This window comes from Cajanus cajan, chromosome 2, assembly GCF_000230855.2.
Source record: "Cajanus cajan strain Asha chromosome 2, NIPB_CcT2T_4, whole genome shotgun sequence".
Lineage (NCBI taxonomy): Eukaryota > Viridiplantae > Streptophyta > Magnoliopsida > Fabales > Fabaceae > Cajanus > Cajanus cajan.
This window is the reverse complement of record NC_138518.1, coordinates 1,912,900-1,932,227: the sequence shown is the minus strand read 5'-3', so window position 1 is coordinate 1,932,227 and position 19,328 is coordinate 1,912,900. Positions and strand designations below refer to the sequence as shown.

The 19,328-nt window shown below is 33.4% G+C and overlaps 3 protein-coding genes across 8 annotated transcripts; 1 reads left to right on the top strand and 2 right to left on the bottom strand.

Moving 5' to 3' along the window:
• Positions 1–3,681, top strand: KLCR2 (Tetratricopeptide repeat (TPR)-like superfamily protein). Of its 3 annotated transcripts, none has more exons than XM_020347621.3 (3): positions 1–282; positions 917–2,859; positions 3,196–3,681. In XM_020347621.3, exons 2-3 carry the CDS (start codon positions 941–943, stop codon positions 3,410–3,412), a joined length of 2,136 nt encoding a protein of 711 aa, XP_020203210.2. In that variant the 5' UTR covers positions 1–282; positions 917–940; the 3' UTR covers positions 3,413–3,681. The 3 variants fall into 3 exon arrangements, with proteins under 3 accessions (XP_020203210.2, XP_020203212.2, XP_082923919.1); XM_020347623.3 differs by lacking the exon at positions 1–282 and adding an exon at positions 304–406; XM_083067793.1 differs by lacking the exon at positions 1–282 and adding an exon at positions 692–830.
• Positions 3,682–4,897: 1,216 nt separating this feature from the next.
• On the bottom strand, positions 4,898–8,105 carry LOC109788792 (GDSL esterase/lipase At3g27950). Of its 2 annotated transcripts, none has more exons than XM_020347616.3 (5): positions 7,692–8,104; positions 7,015–7,215; positions 6,304–6,476; positions 5,821–6,091; positions 4,898–5,595 (listed from the first exon to the last, which is right to left on the bottom strand). In XM_020347616.3, exons 1-5 carry the CDS (start codon positions 7,996–7,998, stop codon positions 5,354–5,356), a joined length of 1,194 nt encoding a protein of 397 aa, XP_020203205.2. In that variant the 5' UTR covers positions 7,999–8,104; the 3' UTR covers positions 4,898–5,353. The 2 variants fall into 2 exon arrangements, with proteins under 2 accessions (XP_020203205.2, XP_082923918.1); XM_083067792.1 differs by having other exon boundaries at positions 5,459–5,595; positions 5,784–6,091; positions 7,692–8,105.
• A 4,910-nt stretch (positions 8,106–13,015) lies between these two features.
• Positions 13,016–18,962, bottom strand: AO (L-aspartate oxidase). 3 transcript variants are annotated; one of them, XM_083067790.1, is made up of 8 exons: positions 18,730–18,962; positions 17,414–17,557; positions 16,463–16,814; positions 15,783–16,025; positions 15,494–15,550; positions 15,325–15,405; positions 14,759–14,820; positions 13,016–14,282 (listed from the first exon to the last, which is right to left on the bottom strand). In XM_083067790.1, exons 2-8 carry the CDS (start codon positions 17,545–17,547, stop codon positions 13,268–13,270), a joined length of 1,944 nt encoding a protein of 647 aa, XP_082923916.1. In that variant the 5' UTR covers positions 17,548–17,557; positions 18,730–18,962; the 3' UTR covers positions 13,016–13,267. The 3 variants fall into 3 exon arrangements, with proteins under 3 accessions (XP_082923916.1, XP_082923917.1, XP_082923915.1); XM_083067791.1 differs by lacking the exon at positions 18,730–18,962 and adding an exon at positions 18,593–18,727; XM_083067789.1 differs by lacking the exon at positions 18,730–18,962 and having other exon boundaries at positions 17,414–18,179.
• Positions 18,963–19,328: the final 366 nt, after the last annotated feature.

Below are 19,328 nucleotides of genomic sequence, written 5' to 3'. Positions count from 1 at the left end.
TGCTTCAACATTCCAACTCTGTGGAGCAAGTACAACTCTTACACATGATGCATATTATCATTATCTAGAAAATCTCAATAATTTAAATTTTCATTCCCATTTTGCCCTTCACATTTTCTCAAAATTCCAATCCTTGTTCCACACCCCACATGCACATATATAAATGCATGCCAACACAAATGGTACAGCTATGTTGACCCATATCTCTTCATCTGTTCATAACACCCATACAAGCAAGCAACCTTGGAAGTTTTGGCTTATATTCTTCGGAGAGTACTAAAGGTAACACACCAACACCCTCATTCATTGTCTCTATTGTATTGTTTTGCTTTGGTTCTGGTTCCTACTTCCTGCATTTAATGACTTCAATCACACACATGACACACCCTTTTGTGTTCTCTATGAGGTTTGTTTGGTGCTGCATTTTCATTGCTTTCTTCTGTTTCCAACAAAGTGCTTAATTTCTTGATTGTATTCTTGTTTGTTTCACATTGCTTTTTGTTGTTCTCCTGAGTTTGATCACTGACAATGATGGAATTTCAGAAAACGTTTTTTGTGTTGTGTTGTGATGTGATGTGCATAAGGAGCATCTGTGAGGAAGCAATTTCACGCAATCAACCAGATGGAATATTTTTAGTTGCTTTTGCCTTTTCTTTTTTCTCTTTTTGGATTGCTGTAATGGCTTATAAAGTTTGATTCATTTCCCTTTTACTTTTGTTTCTTTTCTGTTTCTTCTCAGATACTTTTTTGTTGAAATATTATTAACACCCGTGAAGTCATCATTGGTTTCGTGGTCTGAACATGAAAAGTGAAAATTGGCTCTTGATTTTGTCTGACACCCCAAACATTATTGTATTGCAAAATTTGATTTTTGATGAATTTCTAACCTTTTTTTTTTTTTGCTTATTGATTTTAGGTGAGGTTCTGATTATTGTGTTCAATGCCTGGTTTGGCCATGGATGAATTGAATGCAAATAGTGCAGCAGAGGAACCCAGTGGGAGTTACACTCCCCACAAGGAAAACTTTGCTCAACAAGCATCACCAAGGAGTACACTGAGTCCAAGAAGCATTCAGAGTGATTCAATTGATTTGGCTATTGATGGGGTGGTGGATACCTCAATTGAGCAATTGTATCACAATGTGTGTGAAATGAGGAGTTCTGATCACTCACCCTCCAGGGCTAGCTTTTACTCATATGATGGTGAGTCCAGGATTGATTCAGAACTGGGCCATCTTGTTGGAGACATTGTGGATTTGGAGATCACAAAGGAGGTGGTTACAGAGAATAAAGAGGACTTCAATGCCAATGCTAATGGGACAACTCATGAGAAAGATGTTGTGTCATCTGGTAAAGAACCTACAAAGAAGTATAATAGTAACCAATCCTCTCCAGCCCCAATTGAAGGATCATCCAAGGCAACTCCTAAGAGGAATGAAAAGGGTGCAAGAAAAGCAAATGGTGTTCACCACATGAGGAAGCATAGGAGGAGCCTTGGTTTGAAGGGGATTGAGGAGCGAATTGCTGCAGGGTTAGATAATCCAGACTTGGGACCGTTTTTGCTCAAGCAAACAAGAGATATGATCTCATCAGGTGAGAATCCTCGAAAAGCGCTTGATTTGGCTCTTAGAGCTTTGAAATCATTTGAGATTTGTGCAAATGGGAAACCAAGTTTAGAAATGGTCATGTGCCTGCATGTCTTGGCAACTATATACTGCAATTTAGGACAGTACAATGAGGCCATTCCAATTCTTGAGCGTTCCATTGAGATTCCTGTGTTGGAGGATGGCCAAGATCATGCACTGGCCAAGTTTGCAGGCTGCATGCAATTGGGAGACACTTATGCAATGATGGGGCAGATTGAGAATTCTCTGCTTTTTTACACAGCAGGCCTTGAGATTCAAGGCCAGGTCTTGGGGGAAACTGATCCGAGATTTGGTGAGACGTGCCGGTATGTGGCTGAGGCTCATGTTCAAGCATTGCAGTTTGATGAGGCTGAGAAGCTGTGTCAGATGGCTCTTGATATCCACAGAGGAACTGGTGCTCCTGCTTCAATTGAGGAAGCAGCAGATAGAAGACTAATGGGACTTATCTGTGACTCAAAGGGTGATTATGAGGCTGCTCTTGAGCATTATGTTTTGGCAAGCATGGCAATGGCTGCAAATGATCATGAAGCAGATGTGGCTGCAGTGGATTGCAGCATTGGTGATGCCTATTTGGCGTTGGCGCGTTACGATGAGGCAGTGTTTTCTTATCAGAAGGCACTCACTGTCTTCAAATCAACCAAGGGAGAGAATCATCCAACAGTTGCTTCAGTGTATGTGAGGTTGGCTGATCTGTACAACAAAATAGGGAAGTTCAAGGAGTCTAAGTCTTACTGTGAAAATGCACTCAGAATTTTTGGTAAGATCAAGCCAGGAATCCCCTCAGAAGAGATTGCTAGTGGTTTGATAGATGTTGCTGCTATTTATCAGTCCATGAATGATTTGGAGAAGGGGTTGAAGCTGCTCAAAAAGGCCTTGAAGATATATGGCAATGCTCCTGGCCAACAAAGCACTGTTGCAGGAATTGAGGCCCAAATGGGGGTTATGTATTACATGCTAGGGAACTATTCTGACTCTTACAACATCTTCAAGAGTGCCATTGCCAAATTTCGTGCAAGCGGGGAGAAGAAATCTGCTTTGTTTGGGATTGCTTTGAACCAAATGGGCCTTGCCTGTGTGCAGTGTTATGCTATAAATGAGGCAGCAGATTTGTTTGAAGAGGCCAGGGCTATTTTGGAGAAAGAGTATGGTCCTTATCACCCAGACACCTTAGGGGTCTATAGCAATTTAGCAGGAACCTATGATGCTATGGGAAGGTACTATGTTTACTCTGCTTAGCTGTTGTTGTTTTGATTCGAAAAGAGTTTAATTTTTATACACTGTCAATCAATCAGAAATCACCGTTCATATAATATTTATGGTAATTATTGTTATAGTTAATAAACTTATCATACGTGACAATTTGTGATTAGATGACACCGAAAATACTCATTATATAGATTATTTACAAGTACATGTATGAAAGCATGATGGTATTTGTTGTCACTTTTACTTCCTTCATCTCTTTTGTTTACTACTTCATGCATTATAAGAACACTTAATTTTCGGTCTATGGTTGCTAATATTTGTTGTTGATTTGTAATGTTTTGCAGAGTGGATGATGCCATTGAAATGTTGGAATATGTAGTTGTGATGAGAGAAGAGAAGCTTGGAACAGCAAACCCTGATGTGGATGATGAGAAGCATAGGTTGGAAGAGTTGTTGAAAGAAGCAGGCAGGGCCAGGAACAGGAAATCAAGAAGATCATTGGAAACTCTCCTTGATACCAACTCTCAGCTTATGAAAAACAATGGCATTAAGGTCCTATGAATCCGAGGCTGTATATAAAACAAGATGAGATTAACTGGTTTGGTTGGTTATTTTGATCATTGTTTGCAAATTTGGCCAGGAAAACAATAACAAAGTGGAAGCAGGTTCCACTTCATATTGTTTGTTACAAAAGGATTTTCACAGAATTTACTTTATATGTCTACTTTATTTTCTATAGTGAAGAGGAAATTTCGCTTATTCAAATTTTTCCTTGTATAATGAAATTTATATATATATATGGTGGAAATTCAAATTTCTATGTGTACAAATGGATGTTGAAACATAATTTTCACTGCTGCTGGTAGGCCAAACGTCCCATTAGAAAACACAGTTGCTTCTAACCACGTTTTGGATGCAACCATATTTTTTTTTAAGTTCCTATGTTATAGTCAAGGATCTTATATATGAACGTGACAAGCATGAATATGACACTGCAGACTTCATATATTAAAATTGACACATAGATGAGAGATACACACACACATGCCCCTCCACTTTTCTTTGCTTACATTCTAATGTAAGACATTTCTGCGTAAAAATCGTATCTGCCCACGTCTTTGAAGATTCCTTGGTTCCTTGATTTGGTGACTAGTTCATATTTGGCAGTGTATACATCAACATATGTAAATCTTTCAAGTGGTAGTTTTGACTTGAGCAAGTTCATATTGAGGTTTCACACAGCCATTTGCATCCGGTTTATGCTATATATTTAACCCACTATAATATGATAATTAATATTTAAGTCAAATTATGATTGTGAAATACTTTTTTATTTGCGATAGTTTTATTATTATTCCGTAACTATCATTATTTCTGAATTATTATGAGAGTGAAACACTTATAACTTAAGTAAATGAAAGGTAAATAATGTTCATTTTCATTTTTATGTTAATCAGATTTTTATTCTTCCACTAACTTATTTTTTAGTAAATTCTGTACGCACAAAAAAGTAATAACAATAATGTTAAAAATAAAATAAAAACATATTCAAAATCCTAATTCATCGTATGCAAACTTACAAAAGGAATTCCAGACCGTATAGCCCAAATACACATAAATCTCATATAAACAACCCAAAAAGAAAAGACTTGAACGAAACCCAGTTTGTTGGACCAGAGAGAGAGAGCACGGGGACAAGGCCCAGTTTCCAGCATGCTACAAATGCGTATTAAAAGTTCTAATTTTAATTTTAAATAAAACTTAAAAATGTTTTTAATTCTATAAATTTGGAGTAGGTTTATTTGTGATTCTTCAAATTTAAAATTAATCTTTTTATTTTTTATATTTTTTATAAAAAAATTTATTTTAATCTCACATAATTACCTATAGCATCACCAACAAAAATAATTTAATGTAATATTTTATTAACAATGACTTTGTGTAATAGATTTAATAATAAATGTTTTGTTTGTCAGGTTTATTAATGACATTTAAGTATAGGACCAAAATATTATATTTTCAAATTATATAAACTAAAAAAATCAATTTTAAATTTAAAGGCATAGTAGATTGAACTATAAAAGGGACCTGCACTAAAATCCAAATATTTTAAGTTGACTGGACTACAAATTCTTCTCTTCAAATCCTTTAAAGATATAAACATTTTCCGGTGTTGAGCCGTTACAGTGTGATCTCACATTTCCAAAATTAAGCTACATTAGCTTTCCCCACAACATAAATTATGATATGCTCTTGCTCATGTGCACACCACCCCCAATTGTTCTTACACAGATTGCTTGTTTATTGAAATATAATAACAACATGAAGATCCCTATAATGTATGGTACTCTATCTCAGTAAAGTGACAAGAAGTCATTTTGGATACAAGTTTATAAGAGTCTTTTAGAGTATCTTTATAGAAAACAATGAATTTTTTTTTCAATAGAACAACTCTTCTAAACTTGTATCTAAACAAAGTTGATAATGCATGAATTGAATGAACTATACTGAGAAACATGCCTTCCCAATTGGAACTGGCGGATCAGAGAGGGAACCATAGAGAATGCGTTTAGCAACCCATTGATTTGCTGCTTGAGAGTAGTGTATGCCGTCCCAACTAACATGTTGAGAAGGGTTTTTGCATGGATTGCCATATACTGTTCCATTTACTATGGCTTTCTTCCCACAATTTATGTGGTAACCATAGTAACTACCACAACAGAACTCTAATGGACTCACAAAACCTGTCACAAATCAAGCATAGAAGTTAGTTGAACAATGATAAGAGTCTACTTGGATACAAGTTTTGAAGAACTTTTGAGAATTCCACTACGGAAAAGAAAGAGCTTTTTCTGGTAGAAAAGTTCTCAAAAACCCTTTTAAGCTTGTATCCAAATAGGTTCTAAGTTGGTAGCCTAAACATTGCATTCACCTAAATTATGTGTGAATTTGGAGACTTGAAAGATCACCTTGGTTTCTTGCATCGCTGATTAGTTCGTATTTGGCAGTGTAGACATCAACATAGGTAAATTTGGCAAGTGGGAACTTTCTTCTCAGCTGAAACACTTGGTCCTTGAGCTGCCTGTTAAATTCCTGAGCAAGATCATTCTGAGGTTTCACACAGCCATTTGCATCTATGTTACCCTTCTTAGGCTCATAATAAATGTAACTGTAGGGCAAGCATCCAATTGGACCAGTGTTGTGAATCCAGAACACTCTTGCCCCTTCATTGTATAGTTGCTAAAATGTAGCCATTACTAGTGTTAGTTCCGGAACCAACTTTTATTGTTAGTTTATGAGCATGTTTGGATACAAATTAAAAGTACTTTTAAAAACTTTTCTACTGTAAAATTCTCTTAATTTTCAATAGAAAACTCTTGAAAGCTTTGCTAAACTTGTATCCAAAGAGCGCTATATCCGATAATGCCAACATGGATTTGGGGGTTGCTTACCTGAACTGCTTGGAAGAACTGGTTCAAGATTTCAGGAATTGACTTTATAACTTGTTCCTGTGAAGTGTGCTGAAGACCAAATGCAAGATCATTTTGTCCAATATCAAAGGTGTATAGGGCCCTGGAAAAGTCCTCAGGCCTTGGAAGACTACTCTTGAAAGGTGGTTCTGTCCCTGGAACATCACACGGGTTCATTAGAAATCACCATCTACTGCTTTTTCTAAAAGGGATTGTCTCTCAAATATGCCATCAACTTTAGCACAATATAATGGAGGGAATAGCAGAAATGGGAATGTCAAGATGGGTGTAGGAGGGAGAGAAAGACAATGGAGGACATTGAAGGGAATTATTAAAAGGAATCTCATGCTGAATAATATTCTTCAAGATTTGATCTTTAATCAAGTTCAATGGTTTCGTGCAAACCATGTAGCTAATCTCACTTTGGACTTGTTTGGATACAAACTTAAATAGAGCTTTTGAAAGCTTCTATACTATAAAGCTCTTTATTTGTAAATCTGTGTACAAACAAATTCTTGATGAAATAAGACTTTTGTCGTAGTTGTATTAAATTCTAATTCTAATTCTAATTATGCTTCAGGATGATCACACTTTTTTATGGAACTTAGAAACAATATCTATACAGATTAATCTAGCGCACTAGCAAAACCACATAAACATGAAAAAAAATGCAGAAGGGGAAGAGAAACTAACTGCTGTCAGAAAGCTGATTGTAGAGAATGTTGGTGTGAGACTTGAACTGTAGGAACTGCGCTACTTGAAGGCCAAGAGGGAATGGACTATAACCACCAGGACGAATGGAGGAGCCTCCTACTGCAAAGTTTGCACCGTGCCTGTAATTGGATCCAATTGAGTCCAAATATGCACTGAGGTATGGCAACTTCAACTCTTCAGCTGCATAAGAGGAGATACACATAAGAGATGTATAACATAATTACCTGTTTGAATAAGTTTCTCAAAAAATACTTACAACTTATAAGAAGAAAAATTAAGAAAGAAAAAGAAAATAAACTTTTCTATAAACTTAAAATTAACTTGTAAATAAGTTAGTTAATCAGTTGAAATTCTATGATATTAATCTCTTCAAAAATTTATTCTTAACTTATTGAAAAAACTGATTTCATTTTTTTCTTTTTAAAAGTGTTTATATAGAAGTGTATCCAAAACTATAGTCAATAACCACTTCCAAAGTCCACTCAGCGATTAGTAACCAATAGGGAAAGAAATCAGAATGATCTCACTAAAGATGAGTAAAGGGTACCTATATAATTGATATATTATGTACAAAACAAAAAGCTCAAACATGTAAATGCATTATCTATGGTTGTGAATATGTGAAGGAAAGTGTAGACTATGGTTCGTTTGCGTACTCATAAAATCTATGATGAGACGGCCATCAGAAGCCCTTCCTGAGAGGCTTCCAAAGTAGCTTATGCCATTTGGAGGCTTCACTCCTGTGAATGCTGCAGAAACAGCTCCTGTGTCTGAATTTGAGTCCCCAAAGTTGTAAATTGCTGGGAACCAACATTTGCTCAAGTTAGAAGCATTTTCAGATGATACTTGAATGAATGTACATGCCACACAGAGATTGAAAAACCCAAGTGCATAAATTAGCTTCCTGGAATTCATGGTTTTGGGAGAAATTACTGCAAGTCTTGGTAAGAAAATTTGTTTCATAAAAGTGGTCCTCTGCCACTCAATAAATAGGGATCATGAAGTGGCCTCCTCAGACTCAAGTGAAGCAATGGCTATTTCATGATAACTCTGAAGAAGTTAGATTTGTATCACCGACAATGAAGTTATTTACATATAAGTTTGTGGCATTACTGTCATTATTATTTTCTTACTTTTTTTTCATCAATGTTAATAGTGCATAATCTCATTCTCTCTCTTGATTTGGCGAATATTTTCTGTTTCATGTTTGAAAGAATTAAATTGACTTTTTCTTTTTGCACTCTTAATTGCTAAATCTGGAAATGAAAAATCCACAAGCAACATCTGTAACGGAGTAATCATTTTGTGAATGTTATGAGGAGGATATATATATAGAGAGAGAAATTTTGTGGTATCATCTTTGAGAGGGTACAGTTTTTATATTTTATATTTTTAATAATTTATTTAAATAATATTTATGATATTTTATTTTTTTATTTTTTAAATTATTTAGTTATTTTATTTTTATTTTATATATTCTAATTTATTTATAATAATATTATTATATATTTAAATAGTTTAATTTTAATAATTTTTTAAGTATATTTTTATCTTTTTATTTAAAATTTTTGAATTTTTATATTTTAATTTTAATAATTTTTTAAATATATTTTTTTTCTTTTTATCTTAAATTTTTGAATTTCTATATTATAATTTTAATAATTTTTTATTTTTACTATTTATTAATTTTTTTCTTTTTTTAATATTTTATAATATTATTGAAATCTTATAATTTTAATCTCTATAATTTTATCTTACTTTTTATTTTATAATTATAATTTGAATTATTTATTTTATAATTAAATTAATATTTTTAAATTTTTTATAAATTTATATAGAAAAATATATTGAAATTCTTCCATCTTTGAAAGTACAACTCCCATATATATATATATATATATATATATATGACAGATTCGTGAATTATAAGTAACATTTTCTATCTTTTAAAAATCTCTATACTATAAGAAATTATTACATGGTGTGGAAACATTATTTAATGGTTCTTATCAATCTTCAAGTGACACAGTTGAATTCTTTATAGAGAAGAATTAATAAAAGTTTATTATGTGGCATACAAAGATTGATCAAGATGTTTTCATCATGAAAAAATTGTTGTTTTTTTTTATGTTAGTATCAAATGATCAATGTTTTGTTTTTTTAAGTGTTGGCATTGCATAGCGTTTGAAGTGTATTATACAATTTTAACCACAACGTTGCTTCGGGCAAATTAAATTCCATGTTAAGTCAGTTTAACCTTTTAATCTTTCCAACCTCCAGTTTTTTTTCTTTTTTTTCAACATTTTGTTAAAAATACACAATAAAAACTTGTTTCTCTCAAATAATTCTTCTCAAAATAAAAACAAAAGATTAAGAACATCAGTAATAGAGGTTACTTATAAGTAATTTTTGTGTCACATTACTGTCACATCAGTTCTGATTTATTTTATGAATTATTTAAATTTTAGTAAAATTACTTATAGAAATAATTTTGTTAAAATTTAAACAATCCATAAAATCATAGCTGTATGACACAGTCATTGCTGATGCTCTAAAGAGTAACAAGATCAAATAAGAGGTACGAAGATCATGGTTTTGAACTCTGGGTCACTGGGCCCTACCTTTTCTGTTTGTATGTAACATTTTCACATAAGACAATAACTTGTACATGAAAAAGTAACACAAAATAATAACAAGAAATTGAAACACGTTGCAAGCAAAATCCTCTTTATCAAACTCAAGTGCAGACACCAAAATCAATTGTGCTTGATGTCCTAAACGAGGGTGGTTTTATAATATGAATATGCACGAATTTAGAACGAAACTCATACAATTCTTCAATGATTATCATTTATTTGCACTAATTAATGCTTGTACTTTATCCTAGTGTCTTGATTAACCATTCAAACGCATGTTATTGTTCCTTGTCTTTCTTTAATGAGAAGGCAACGCCAAATTGATTCGCAACTTGAGAGTGAAGGATAAGGTTCAATGATTGGCGGTGAAGGGTCAGTCAGAAGTTATCAATGATGCTCAGAGATTCGCAGCATCAGTTCAGTTGTTCAGTGATGAAATGGGCCATGAATGGTCCTTCTATTTAATTCATTGCCACAAGGTACGTTATATGAGAGAAAATACAATATAAAAATTCAGGAGGCCTTACACACAATTTTATCACCAAAGATGTAGAGATAAAAAAAGGGAAAATAGATGTAGAAGATTTTTAAAAAATGATAAAGATGGGAGGGCAAAAATTAAGTTTAAGAATAATGAAAATGAGAAACGAGTCTCTTGATTGTTGAAGAGAAGAATCAAAGAAAAATGAAGGAAGAAAATTCAATTTAGAGTATATTGTTGTGATGGGTTTGTTTTGATAGGGTTATTTTATGGTATTTATCTTAGGGATATTTATATTTATTAAGAGGGGAGGGTTATTATTTTGTTGTTTTTTTAATAAGATTATTTTACACATAACTCATTGAAGTATGTGTATGTTTTATAAGTTGTTATTTATCTTTATATATCATGCATCACTTATCAATTTTTTAGTTATAACTTATTGGTTGTCATTGAATCTAACTTGCAGTTTAGATAACATTATTGGGGTTATTTTATATTTGTATTTTTGTAAAGATATATTTTTCATGAGAGGAGCATAATCAAATTTTATTCATGAGGTCTCTATTTATAGAAAAAATTTGTGATACAAAATCAAATATTAATATTATCTTATTCTAAAAATAAGGAAACAAATCCTAAAATAATCAAAATAAATTAAATCTAAATATTTAAAACATAAATAAAAGATTCTTATCAAAACTATTATATTTATCTAAAGGTATTTAGCCATATTTCCAACACTTTTTCTTAATTAAATATTTTTATCACCCAATTTGAATTTGAATTTCAAAATCTATCTTTTCTCTTTTTTACCATTTTCTTTTTTTATTTTTCTTGTGATTTTTGTTACAATTCTTCTTGAATAGGACCACCTTAACATTTGTCTCAAACTTCTCTTTTGAAGGTGGTTTTTCATCATCTTCATTCTTCTCTTTATCATCAAACGTCTTTTGAAGACATGCATTTTTATGCTCTTCACTTGTATCTTCATTTATAATTGGCTCCTCCTTCTTCAAATTTAAAGCAAAACTCTTGTACAAATTTTGATTATTATCAGGAAAATATAAAGCATCAAATATTAATTTCAAACCCGAATGACTTTTACTAACAACTGTTCCTTTCCCTTTTAGTGTAAGGTGTGCTTCATTCCCCATTTGGACTTTAGAAATGAGTTTTGTTGAGTTCTTGATCATAAGTCATATGGTTTGTACAACCACTATCAATAATCCAAGCTTTTGAGGTTTTTTGGTCATAAAGCATGACATTAGAAGTAATTGTTCTTCTTCTTCTTCTTGTTGATTTTCAGCAATGTCGACTTCTTTTTGTTGCCCATGAGATTTGTATATTTATTTTTAGTGTCCTAATTGTTAGCATTTGTAACATTTGGACTTTAGAGATGTGAGTTTTGTTAAGTTCTTTGAAGAGTTCTCAGCTATAAGTCATATGATTTGTACAAAAATTATCAATAATCCAAGCTCCTAGTAATTGTACCTTACTAGTTTGTTATTTTTTTATAAGGTTATTTAATGGTTTAGGGTTTTACTTTTGGTTATCACATAAAAAGTCTTTCAATCATTGAAATATGTGTGTACTTTAAGTTGTTATTTCTTCTCTTATTATATCAATGTGAGAATTTATTTGTATCCTAACATGTTTTGCATTTGTTTGTTGTAGCAATATATTTTTCAAGGAGTACATTGTTATTGTTGTTCACCAAGAATTTACACACACTTTTACATTGATATGATATTGTTCACCTTGTACTTAAACTTTCATAAATTTACTTTTATTCATCACACAAAAGATGTTTACACACCTTTACATTAATATGATAATGTCCACCTTAGACTTAAACTCTCTTATATTTACTTTTAGTTATCACACAAAAAGTATTTATACACACCTTTACATTAATATGATAATGTCCACCTTAGACTTAAACTCTCTTATATTTACTTTTAGTTATCACACAAAAAGTATTTATACACACCTTCATATTGATATAATATTGTCCATCTTGGACTTAAATTCTAGAAAATTTAGTTTTAGTCATCACACAAAAGACATCATAATTGTGTATATTTATTTATATATCCTTGTTTATCCTTGTGTTAAACTTTGTATCCCAAAAAGGTTGGACAGCATGCTTCAATTTATACAACGCATATTATCTCTTGAATTACATGAAGGGGTGTGCACGGAAATTTTGACAGTCATTGGTTTTATCAACAAAAGTAAAATAATGTAGTGATTGAATTATACTTTTCTGGCATCATGTAGAAATTATACAACTTTGTTGCATGTTTGTGCCAATTTATTTTCTTATCCTATATTTATTTTCGTTGTACAGTGAAGGATCATGTTTAGAGCCTGGAAGAAAGATCTAGCAAGGGAGTATTTTAAAGAGCTTGTGGAAAGAAGAATAAACAGAAGCAGAGAAGAAGAAATAAAAGCAGACAGAGAGGGTTAAACAATGTCTCTTTGAAACCTACACATATAGGTCAGCACTCGAGTTCTATTTCAGATTTTTCTTAATGATTAAGATTGCACACATATCTCACATGTCACATGTGCAATTATCATTTTCCAATGTTCTATAGTTTGTGTGATTACCACAGTAAACGATAGATTAGAAACCACTTTTGTAACACTATCTATGTTGTCTAACAAGTAGTAACACTATTCTGTAAATAATCTGATTATTAATTGCGATTTGAGAATGGTGTAACCCTGTCAAAGGCATTCCTAATTTGCTGCACGTCAAGGATGTCTACTGTCTAGTATTAATCACCTGCTTATGTTTTTCTTGAGCATGCACATCAAGTTTGTGGAAAATCATGATAGCATACAAGAACTAAAATAAAAGTAATCAAAATCAGAGATTTGATTGCAGTGTCAAATTGATACATGTGATCGAGATTGACCCAAATAACCTACATATGGAATATACTCCCTGCTTTACTTAAACAGCGAATGAAGTAAAAATAATCAGAAAACTATAAGGGGGAGAGAAGACATTAGATTCTAGCTGATGAGCATTAACTTCAAGTTCTTATTTCACTAGATTTCAATTAGATCTACTTATTTATATATTGTGAAACAAATTGATGCCTTACTGGTACATGGGCTGCTTGTGTAATTGTCGGGAACTCCATGTACTGTTTACAGATGAACTTGGAAAAATGATTGTTGGAAGTCTTTTGCTTTCCTCAAGATGAGGAAAATCGATGGTGTAATGTAGTCCTCGGCTCTCATGCCTAGAAAGGGCACTGCTGACCACCAGCTTTGCACAACAGAAGAGATTTCTCATCTCACAGATCTCAGGCCCCACCATTGTTGGCTTCCATCCATGCTGAAACAAGAACTCTTCCCATTTAGCCTCTAAGTTACCAATTTTTCGTTCTGCAGTCTCTAGCCTCATTGTGGACCGAACAATTCCTACATAGTTCCACATGGTGGATTGCAGTTCTGTCCTCAATTCCTTTGTCATTGACAGAACCTTGTCCGTGTCATTACTTCCAAGTGAAAAAGGCACTACAGGTCTAGGCCACAAATTTGATGCAGTCAGATCAAGGCTAGAGCTCTTCATGCAATCAACTGAGGGTTGCACAGCTCTTCTTGCAAAAACCAGTGCCTCAAGCAATGAGTTGCTGGCAAGTCTGTTTGCTCCATGCAAACCTGTGCATGCTACCTCACCAGCTACATACAGACCCTGAACGTTGGTCTCTCCTTCAAGACCGGCTTGAACTCCTCCACACATGTAATGAGCAGCTGGAACAACCGGGATTGGACGACGAGTTATGTCCAAACCATGCTGGAGACACATGGAAGCAATGTTGGGAAAATGAGAGAGAATCGACTCCTTGGGCTTGTGACTTATATCGAGGAGCACAAACTTCTCATTGCGCTTTTTGAGTTGGTCATCTATACTTCTTGCCACCACATCCCTTGGAGCAAGCTCTGCCCTCTCATCATACAAGGGCATGAACCTTTCCATGCCTAAATTATAAAGGATGCCCCCATCACCTCTGACAGCTTCAGATATCAGAAACGCATTTTCCCTGGGCTTGGTTGGTTTAATAGGAAGCCCTTCATCAGCTAAGGCAGTTGGATGGAACTGCACAAACCTGGGCCAATCATGATTTTGAATAATCAATGTCACAAGAATGAAATAGGACATTTCCTAAGTTGATTAGCTCTATCACACACACACATAGAGGTGATGAATGTGCAGCTTATAATGAAATATTACATAGATCATCCCATATTAACTTCCAAGCATTGTAAGTTTTAACTATTCATTTAAAAAAATAAAATAGTTCAGTGCTACAGAATGATGCCCAACATGGGCAATATAAGTCCAATGCAATTCTCTATTTGATCTTTCTGCATTGGATATGGATGCAATTAAGTTTCTCAAATAATTCTGCTCTGAAATGCATTTGTGTTGGTTTTGATTATGCATGCTCTTATACCATCAAAATTACAGCAAGAATTGTCACAAACATTCTTATCCAGTGGCACTTTTGGTTTTATTCTATATGACTGGCATGAGAAATTCATTAAACAGTAATCATTCACAGTTTTGAAATAATCTACTCACTCCATGTTCGAAATCACAGCTTGAGCTCGGTGTGCCATGGCAATCCCATCTCCAGTGGCTACCTGTGATTAGAAAAAGTAAGTCAAATTAACATGCAAATAAGAGTAGCCATACAATGCATGTTACACAGCAAAAGCGGGTTGACACATTAAGTGTGTAACCAAGATGAGAAAATTCATTTCAGTACTATGAACGCTAGGCTAAATAAATCATTTCAAGCTCGACATTTTTAGTTTCAAGTGGACTGCATTGCCCACTGATTTTTATTTATACTTTAATCATGCATTATAAAGTTATAGTGTATCATCCAAGTAAATTAATGACACATAATGAATAAGTTAGTAGCAATAATAATGAGTCACTTACTTTCAATTCTTTCACTTCAAGGTAATACTATGTTATCATCAATGAGTTCAGATATTGTAATAAAACTGCATTATAAACTCATGCTTGAATATTCCAATTTTCATCATGATTATGTTCTTAAATACATAAAATAGAAAATAAACAAAGCAGTAAATAGTAAAAGAGAAGAGAGAAAACAAGCTCTAGAGAAAGAGGACTACCAGAGGATTTGTAGTTTTAGGATAAATATGTCCAGCTCCACCTGACGCAAGTAAAGTCACCTTTGAAAGAAATCTTATCACCTAAAAGCTAAAATAATGAAATTTCAGGAAATATACTCAACGAGGGCAGTGATTTTCTTCTTAAAATACACATTATTGCTTTTCCCACCTCTAGGGTTTTAGTATTCAGTGTGTCAACACCAAGACAAACTATATCAGATTCATCCTGCAACAACAGTGGCACGCTTTAGTTAGTGAATACGTCAAAACATTCAAAATGCTCTAAGGTCAAATTTAAACGTGGCAATTTCAAAAGAACAAATCCATTAGAACTTCAAAATTTTAAACTTTCAGATATTCAACAAGTGACAGTCACCTGTATACTAGCAACACCATGCATGCTACAAGATCTTTAGTATACCAAAAGAAAAGATACTATAATCCCAGAAAGAACAAACCTGACAAGTGAGAAGATCTATAGCAAAATGATGTTCAAACACAAAAATATTAGGATTGTTGACAACTGCCTTGAGTAGAGCCCGTTCAATCTCTTTTCCAGTCATATCAGCAGCATGAACTATTCTATGATGTGAATGACCCCCCTCCCTCATTAGATGCAGATTTCCATCTTCCCCATGATCAAATGATGCACCCATAGCAATTAGTTCTCTGACTCTTTCAGGTCCTTCGGTGCAGACAACCTGAAAGGAAGAATCAAAATTAATGAAACAATCAATAAAGTAATTCATTATTTATCACCTATAGGTACATGGACAAGTATTGCATGTTCAAAGCAAACATTCACCAAGAATTCAAGCAAAATGTTGATTAGTATTAATTCTATAAACTTAGAATTGCTAGAATTTCATGTTTAGCAATTGCCAAAAAGAACCAAGTAAATGAATTGCACTTCAAACTGAAAACACCATGTTCATGTAATTTTGTTTGTACAGAACATCACTGTCAGCAAATGGAAATATACATTGAAAAAATGAAAATTCAGTTCATAAAATAACTTAATAAGAACCATTCTTCCATAGTTTAAGGCATATTCAGATGTAATTGATTTATGTTCTAGACTTCCAGGACATAGCTTTTGTAACTTGTAAGAAAGATTTATAATAGGTCCAGAACATACCCGAACGCTTTCCTCATCACAAAGATATGCCCCAGCCACAATGGTGTCCTTCATGTGACTCTCTACAGAATCTGAAGGGCATAACACAGCACTAACACCGCCTTGAGCATAATTAGTATTGCATTCATGAGACTCAGCCTTGGTTATCACTGCAACAGATCCATATTTAGCAACTTCAAGTGCATAGCGGAGGCCAGCAATTCCACTCCCAATGACTGTAAAGTCAAAGTATTTTGTGGGATTATCTTTCATCCGAGAGGAAATGACTTTGAAGAGTTTCCCATTCTTATGAAGGGGAGGTGCAGAAAGTCCACATCTGCGTATCTGCAGGACCTTGGATACTGCTTTAGACCTAAAATTTTGCATCCCAAAACAATGGAAAATCATTAATTCAGCTATGACAGATAAACCAGAAAGTGAAGATCCATTTCCATTCAGTCTTTCTGATCAAATCTCCAGAAGCTGCTTCAAAACACTTCAGTATAAATAGCCAACCAATGCATGATAATAGTGCACCTTTTTTCTGATAGAGAAATTTCTTACCAGCTTTCACAATTTTTTGCTTCAAATAGTTTAAGTGCTACAGAGTACAAAACATTGATCAAAATCAATATTGCCATTTGTCAACCCAAAACAACCGGTCAGAGTTGAATATGCTTCAGATTTTGCAAATTTAACCAAAATGAAAGACACACAAACACCTTCTTAGGCATTTTATCATAGCAAGATATGAGATCACTACTAGTATGATTCCAGTATCAAAATTTTCTAAGCATACATTGGGAATAAAACTATGTATAAAAGTTATTACTGCAAACAAAATCACGTGATCTTATGCAAGCAAGAAAAAAATTGATTGAACAATTAACAGTAGAGAAGGAAACAAAAGCTATTTTTTAGTAGAAAGATATGAAATAAATATCAATACGATTCCTGGATTAAAATCTTTACCATGAAAGATCTTTTTGTAAGAATCTTCCAATAGGCACATCAGAAACCCAAGCAGTTCTACGGCTTTGTCCCTTGTGGTTTGTCACTCTATAATGCTGCGGTGCACCACTCCCAGCAGGAATATAATTTGCCATTTCAATGTCACTGTACGAAAAGCAGAAAGACATTAAATTAAAGAAAACCTTCAAACAAGAAGAAGCCTTCACTTCATTAGGCGTTTTACACATTTGCTGCCACAATTAGTCGAAAAATGAACAGTTTCCATTGAGAGGAAAATGCAATCAAATGAAAACAGTAGCAACATTGCAACACCAGGTAAAGAAACAGCGATATAACGAAGTCAACAAGGGCACAAGACACAACCGTCTTTAACATTATAAATCAATGTAAACACTAAACACTAAACAGGCTTATAATCTGGAAATATTTATCAACAACATGAACTATGCAGAACCAAATTCCAAGCTTAGCATTATGTTTTTTGGTACAAGATCACATGTATCCTCCACACAAAACAATCTCGTTCAAACTGTGAAGATCACATGTATTTTCCGCAGAAAGCAATCCTACTTGAACCAAATTCTAAACTTGTCGGTAAAACATCTCTGCTTACAGTGGTCCTGGCCGGCTCAAACAGGACTATCTCATGTAAAAGACATCTGTCATCTGACTCCAACAAAAATATGCTAAGCGTAATTAGTACATGCAAACTCACCAAAACAAACTAATATAATACAACAAATCCCCTTTTTTTCACTAAAAGAACAATGTAAAATATAAAATGAGCATCCAACAGAATAAAAATAATTTAAAATACACGAAATTTACTAAAAAAAAGAACTAAAATTTCCCTTTTTTTTTCCCCTCCCAAGATTTAGGAGGTCAAGGGAAAAAGGAAATATGATACAACATATCCAACAGAGTAAGAAAAATCAATTTTTTACCTCACCGGGACTGCTACTGCTAAGTACTACTCAGTTTTCAGAAACAAAAAAAATAAAATAAAAAATAAAAAATAAAAAAATTCAAGCAAAGTTGGAGAGAGAGGCTAGAGGAGAGAAATGGGTTGGAAGTAGATGAAAAAAATAAAAAAAAAATAAAAAATAAAAGACCCAAACCAAAGAACACACACACACGCAACACATGAACACGAACAAGAAACTGTTTTTTTTTTTTTACCACAAGAGAAGAAGACAGTTTTGCAAGAACGTTGAAAAGTGAAAACCAAAGATGAGGGAGCAGCAAGCGTGAACGTTTTTGTGATGATAGCGAAATTGAAGAAAGAAATGGTAAATGTAGAGACATGGGAAGAGTACCTTGGTGTGCTTGTGTCAGGGCTTGGACACGAAGAAAACAAGGAACGTATACAAATACAATACAATCGGGGTGGCGTTGCTTCGCAGAAAATGAATATGCAAAAACCCAAAATATTCCTACAAACAACTACGATATACGCTCCTTACGTAAGGGAAATACATAAAATGGGTCTTCCCTTCTCATCTTTCACCAACACTTTGTTTCTCTGTACTAGGACAGTAACATGAGTCCTGTTGCCACAACAAAAAAAATAATTATTACTAATTTATTGACTTTGAGTAATTGTACTGATTTTCATAATTCTTTTTGGAAAACATAGCAATAATTTTTTAATCGTAATTGATATTATCAATTGTTTTTTAATCAAAGTTGGATTTCAATCCGTTGAAACATAGTTGCATGCATATGTGCATATATTTTTTTTTTTAATTTTAAAAGTGTTTACATTAAAAATAAAAGGAAGAAAGTTTTACATTATATTTTAATTTTTTTTAGAGATCATATATATTTAATAGGAGACAAATTTTTTTTACATACACAAAAATTTAGATAAGTTGGATCCGAGAATCTAAAGTTAGAACAAATCCTAAGTTTTTTA

Bases quoted from the DNA above. Each gene is read 5' to 3' on its own strand.
- KLCR2 (XM_020347621.3), top strand. From the start codon at position 941: ATGCCTGGTTTGGCCATGGATGAATTGAATGCAAATAGTGCAGCAGAG. The intron at 2,860-3,195 runs GTACTATGTTTA...AATGTTTTGCAG, and splicing joins ACCTATGATGCTATGGGAAG to AGTGGATGATGCCATTGAAA.
- AO (XM_083067789.1), bottom strand. From the start codon at position 17,640: ATGTGTAAAACGCCTAATGAAGTGAAGGCTTCTTCTTGTTTGAAGGTT. The intron at 16,026-16,462 runs GTATGTTCTGGA...TCTTCCTTTCAG, and splicing joins GTGATGAGGAAAGCGTTCGG to GTTGTCTGCACCGAAGGACC. The intron at 15,406-15,493 runs GTGGGAAAAGCA...TTTAGCTTTTAG, and splicing joins TGAATACTAAAACCCTAGAG to GTGATAAGATTTCTTTCAAA.
- LOC109788792 (XM_020347616.3), bottom strand. From the start codon at position 7,998: ATGAAACAAATTTTCTTACCAAGACTTGCAGTAATTTCTCCCAAAACC. The intron at 6,477-7,014 runs GTTAGTTTCTCT...GTGATGTTCCAG, and splicing joins CAATCAGCTTTCTGACAGCA to GGACAGAACCACCTTTCAAG. The intron at 6,092-6,303 runs GTAAGCAACCCC...GCTACATTTTAG, and splicing joins AGTTCTTCCAAGCAGTTCAG to CAACTATACAATGAAGGGGC.